Below are 6,000 nucleotides of genomic sequence, written 5' to 3' on the forward strand. Positions count from 1 at the left end.
TGTCCTGTTAGAGGACAGGGCTGGGTTATTTGTTCTATCAGCATCTTGTTCCACACAGGGTCATTTTAAAATATCAATATGTGGGGCTGGGGTTGTAGCCCACACAGTGGTAGAGCACTTGCGTAACATGTGAGGCATGGGGTTCAAATCTCAGCACCACATATAAATAAATAAATAAATAAATGAATAAATAAATAAATAAATAAATAAAATAAAATTTCACTGACAATTCTTTTTAAAAATTTAGAAAAAGACATTAATATGCACCTGTATCAGTATTAAAATGAATCCACATCCCATAGAAGATATGAGTAGTTGCATTACCATTCATAGTTGTCTTAATGTTATATTTTACAGGCATTTAACAAAATGTTAATTATGGTTATATAAGGGACTTTTTGGAGCCAACCAATCAATTTTTTTTAATTTTCAAATATCTGAACTGAAAGGTTAGTTGGTCTTGAACACTGTGCCTATAATTTCAAGTGGATAAAACAATCCATACCCCATTTTTAACAAATATTACCTGACTTATATACTGGAAGATCCCCAAAAAGTCAGACAAAAGAAATCACTGGCCACCACAAAGCACAGAAAGGAAATGAAAAATACAGAGAATGGTAAGAACATAGAGGAGGGAGAAGAAAGTATCTCTAAAACAACTATATCTGGAACCAAAATGACTAATGGTCTCCTTCTTTTCATGATGACAGAACCCTTGATCACAACAGTGTCTGAAGATGTCAGGCTCCCATATTTAAAAACTACTCAAACTTTGAACAGGCAAAATTAAAAAGGTATCTTCAGGGGAAGAAACAGACACATGTACATATCTACCAAAACACATACGCAAACCACAGGCACTAAGAAATGGATCTTTCCTATGATGTAGAGTTTATCCAATTATGTCAGCAATGCTAAAGCAGATCTTGTCAAAAGCCTGTCACAGAAAAAAACAGGAATTTATACACATAGGTACAATATGACTGCGGAAGAGATGGGTCACCAACTGTCACCTCAACATTTCAGATCATTTGAAGATAGAGTGAAGGGCATGGAAGAAGTAACTTGGCTGCTAGAAAGGAGAACACCACAGAGATGAGTCTAGTGGAATTTTTCACTAGAATGGTATTAACATTCGCCTTATTTTCCCAGCTTAATTTCAACTGCAAAGCATTAAGTTTCAGGTACATAAATTCTGCTGCTGTTTGAAGGCACTGTGCTACCACTTCCTGTTGGAGCTCTGAGGCTAAATAAGAGGCATGGGATTTTCCCCTCCTCCTCCAGGTCAACTGAAGAAGACACAGCTCACAGCTTCTCTTTACCACATCCACCCCACAGAAAGACCAAGATCTCCCATGAGATTCACCCCATTTAATGTCTACCTCCTTTTCTAAACTGCTACAGGACGCTGGTTTTCATTTCTTAAAAGCTGCAACCCTCCAAAGAAACTCATTTCAATCATATATTTACATATTTTTAAGTATATGTATGGCCACAAAAGAAAAATCTGAATCCTTCAGAATATATATATATATACACACACACACACATATATTTATATTTATATTTATATTTATATTTATATTTATATTTGATGCTGGGGATTGAATCCAGGGCCTCATGCCTGCTAATCATGTGCTATACTACTGGGTTACATTCCCAGTCCCAAAAAGAAATTGTTAAAAGTTTCTATTTTAAAAAATAGCCCATACCCTTACAGGAAATGGGGGACAAAAATTAAGGGGAAAAAAGAAAAAACTAATGAAATTATTATGAACAAGCAAAAACCATCCAAGGAACTTATCAGAAATAGCAACAGTGAGATTTACTCACTTTCAAGGCATCGTACTTCTAGGAGGATTCCACATAGGGGCAAAGGCTACCCACTCAATTTGTTAGAAACTGTCCTTCACCGACTGTATTGCAGTATGCACTCAACAGTGAAAATGAGTTCTCTGGAGTTTTGAAATCAGTACCGATGTCAAAAATTAACGCCCTTTTGTTGCTGTACCAGCTCCTACCAAATCTCTTAGAAATATACTTGAGAGATGACATTTAAAATCTGCTTCCTCAGAAAAGAAAAAGTCCCACTCAAGACTGACTGCCAAGAACTTGCAACTTAAACTTCCCTAAGCCCAGGCATCACAATACCCAGGAGATTTTAGACCATGCAATCTGTATGAAAGTGATCAGAATAACAAATGAAAGCCTATTCCAAAATTTGAACTGAAAAGTACTCTATACCTATACATTCTTACTTTGAAAAGATGAATTATCCTTAAAACTCACAAATATTTAAACTCACTTATTACCAAAGCACTAGTTCTCTATTATTTCCAACCCAGAAATGAATAGTGAAATACGAAAGATGTCTAAATAAGCTACTATTAGAGGCCAGAAACATCATCCAGGCAACCAAAAGCTAAGATTCTTAAGGTATTTAATTAACTCTACTTAACAAGGGAAATGATGTTAAGGTCACTTCCCACAGGAAGCTTAAACTAGTTTTGATTTACTCTTCAGTTTATAGTAAGTTAGAGATCTTGTTACCTCAACATGTCTTCACTACAAATGTATGAAGGACAGCTCTCAGTCAACATGAGCAAAAACTCTTGATCAACTAGAAGTAATTGGGGGGTATATCATATGTTGTGATTCATTTAACAAGTAATAATTAGAACCAAAACAAAATACACGGCGATGCAGGCAGAATTTAAGATCAGTTCCTTGGCTTACAAGTTAAATATTCAAGACCCACTATTCAGGAGATGGTAGGAAAGAGATGAACCATATTTTCCTGAGCACATCATTTACAAAAGTCACCAATCCCTTTAATAACTTTAACAAACTCAGAACAATTTAATGCTCCATTGACATTATTCTATCATTAGTTATTTTTTTGTTTTCTCCTGCACTTAATCCAAAAGAAGTAAGGAGAAGATGATAACCAGTGTTCCCAGTTACTGGGGAAAGTCCTCTTTCCATTTCCTCTCCTTCTTCCATCTTCTCTGCTCAGCCTCTTTACAACATATACCGCTTCCCCTTTTCTTTCTCTCTCACACCCAGCTCTCCTTTACTTTCTCTCCACCAAGTATTCTCCTGCCGTCCTCTGGTTCCCGGAACCCTTCTCCCACCTGCAATTTTCTTCTGCTCTCTGTCATGGCATCTCCGTCCAGACTTTTTATAGCCAATGTCCCCTCATCCCTCATCTCCTGATCATTCATTTCCCTCAGTTTCCTTCCAACGCCTGTTCTCACTTCTCTTGTCTCTGGTGTCCTCTGTCCCTTTACTTCACGTCCCTCTCATTCTTCCCCCTTTTCGTTTCCTTCCTCTTTACTGCCTTTTAATCCATTTTCACATAAACTATTCCCTTTTCTCTCTGAGATTTCCTGTGTTTCCCCACTTTGTCCCTCTGGGATCCCTCCTCGTCAGCCCCTGAACCCTCTCGTTCCCCAACAGCCCTAGTCCTTGTTCCTCTGGTTCCCCTTCCTTTGCCCCCTCCACCCGCAGCCTCACGTCCCCGCCCGCCCCTCTCCCTCATGCCTTCGCTCTCTCTCACTGCCCTCGCCTCCCTACGGTCCCTGAGGTCTCCCCTCCTTGGCTTTCAAGCCCTCGCTCGCCCTCTCCCAGGCCCCCAAGTACCCGCCCCTCATTTCTCACCCCCAGTCCCGGGCCGCGGCCCCTCCCTCACCGATGGTGGAAATGAAGGTGGTGTTGAAGGCGTCCTCGGAGAAGCGGAACAGGAGGCAGGTCTTGCCCACGCCCGAGTCGCCGATCAGCAGCAGCTTGAACAGATAATCGTATGTCTTCGCCATCTTCTCGCTCCGGCCCTCTGACCCGGGAGCGAGAGAAGGCGGTGGAGAGAGGCCGGGAGGGGGCCGCGGCGAGGGGGCGTGCCCGCCGAGCCGCCGCTCGCCCCGCCCTGCGCCCCGCCCCCCCCCGAGAAGGCCTGCGCGCCCCGCCCCGCAGCCAATCAGCGGAGTCTTCGTAATCACCGCTCGCGCCCCGAGGCTTCATGGGACTGGTAGTGCCTTTGGGAAACCTCGGGTGTGCCCGGCGCGGACAGTCCAGACCGCCCCAGCAGATGATCTGTTTTGGGGTGGTGTGATCAGTGGACTAGGCATTTCCACCCGCAGGGAAAGGAGGGCTCATTTTCAAATCTGCTTGTCACACCGCGGGAACTTAACTTCGTTGTTTCTTTGTTTCCAGGCGCCTTTCAAATCCAGGACTTGGGAATCTGAGTCCCACAGCTCTCGCATCCCTTCCTCGGGGGACCCCAGAGCAGGGATGCTTTCTTAGAGTGACTGTGGCGCAGCTTGCAGAGTATTAGCCACCTTCTCCAGTTCCTGCCCAGCACCACTGCCTAAGCACCCTCCCGCAGTCCTCAGTAAAAGCTGGAAAAGAATGATTACCATGCTAACTTGAACCCTATTCGTGCCCCCTTCGTGCCACGGAAACCACAGACAAATATGATGACTGTTTTAGAGAATCTGCTATGCAGACTGCTCCCTTCTTTTCGCGGGAGGATAGATTTAGGTAAAAATTTTAAAATCTGGGAAGGCTCTGCTACAGTTTTGTGCTCTATAAAATAACAAGCATTATCGGAGGTGGGAACTTTGGCTATGGAATTTAGAGAGTAAGATTTGGATTACTATCCTAGTGCTTTTATGATTATACGACCAATGCAATTCTATATCATGTACAACCAGAATAATTAAAAGTTATACTCCATATATGTATAATATGGCAAAATACATTCTACTATCATGTATAACTAATTAGAACAAATTTAAAATTTTTTGGATTTTAGTCTTCGTTCAGCTTCTTAACAGCTGTGACAAGTCACTAGGGCTCTGTACACCTTGGTTTTCTGGTCTGTAAAATGGATGTAGAACAGACTACTTCATAGGGTTGTAATGAAAATTAAATACCTACTGTGAAAGCACTTTGAAACTCATAAGGCACTGTAGAAGTGTTAGTGATGTTTATATTCATCATCCCTCAGTAGTCTTCCAAAGAATAACAAATGAAGGGATAAAATAGCATTCCGTTATACTCAATTTAATCCTTTATTATTTATTGTTTCAGACTATTTTGTGGATATATTGTTCAGTACTCTTTTATTTGCAACCAGATCAAGCTCCTGTGAAAGGAGACTACTGGTTCCTGTGATGTAGAAGAAGTAGTTTAGGAGACCAGGAACATCATCTCTGTCAAGAACCTCTTCTTATCCCTTTTCAGTTTTAAAGTCTTAATATGTCATATACCAACAGTTAAAACCCACACATTTTTTAAAAAGTGAATAAAAATTCTTTAATAATTTTTAAGAAGTCCTCAATAATTTTAAGAAGATAAAAGGGTCCTGAAACCAAACTAAGAGAGAACCACTGATCCAGACGTTTACCTTAGATATAAGGAAAACACCTTCTGGAAAATTAAAGGTTACTAAAGGAACCAGTGGACTCAACCATCAGTGCAATAAGAAAAAAACTTGGACAATCAATTGAACAAATCAACAGGTTTTTCTAAGACACATCTTGAGTAACTTGTGATTTCATGTACAATGCCACTGATGTTACCTTCTTAATCCTATTGTGGCAAAAAAACCAATATTGACCTAATGTTAGCCTTTACCTTCTATGTGGATAGAAGATGAAAATCAACCACTCACACTTATTGATCATACTGTTCCCAGAAGGCATCAGCTGCTGCTGCTGGTGGTGGTACTAACTAAATATCTAATTTCTAGAGCCCACTTGATGAGAAAAAACTCTAATGAGGTCAAAGTCATAGTAATGTGGAGAAAATGAGCTCCCTAATGAGGAGGGATTATGCTCTCTGGCACAAACTGAGCTTCTTTGCCCCAACCAGTCCTTAGGCAAACCTTCCACGTTGGCTTCAGCAACTTGCATGGACAAGCTCAGCAACAAGCATGGACAGCTCATTCTTTCTATTCCTTCATCCTCCTTCCTGAAAAAAGAAGAGGAAAAAATCTTC

General features: G+C 41.1%; 1 protein-coding gene across 1 annotated transcript in view; it reads right to left on the reverse strand.

Annotated features, from left to right (window-relative positions):
• Rab8b (RAB8B, member RAS oncogene family) overlaps positions 1-3,896 on the reverse strand; it is a 62,108-nt gene extending 58,212 nt beyond the window's left edge. Inside the window, exon 1 of the mRNA XM_047540792.1 lies at positions 3,695-3,896. Within this exon, the coding sequence (XP_047396748.1) occupies positions 3,695-3,818 (124 nt within the window). The 5' untranslated portion in view covers positions 3,819-3,896. The remainder of the gene's footprint in view (positions 1-3,694) is intronic.
• Between the last annotated feature and the right edge of the window lie 2,104 nt (positions 3,897-6,000).

This window comes from Sciurus carolinensis, chromosome 2, assembly GCF_902686445.1.
Source record: "Sciurus carolinensis chromosome 2, mSciCar1.2, whole genome shotgun sequence".
NCBI lineage: Eukaryota > Metazoa > Chordata > Mammalia > Rodentia > Sciuridae > Sciurus > Sciurus carolinensis.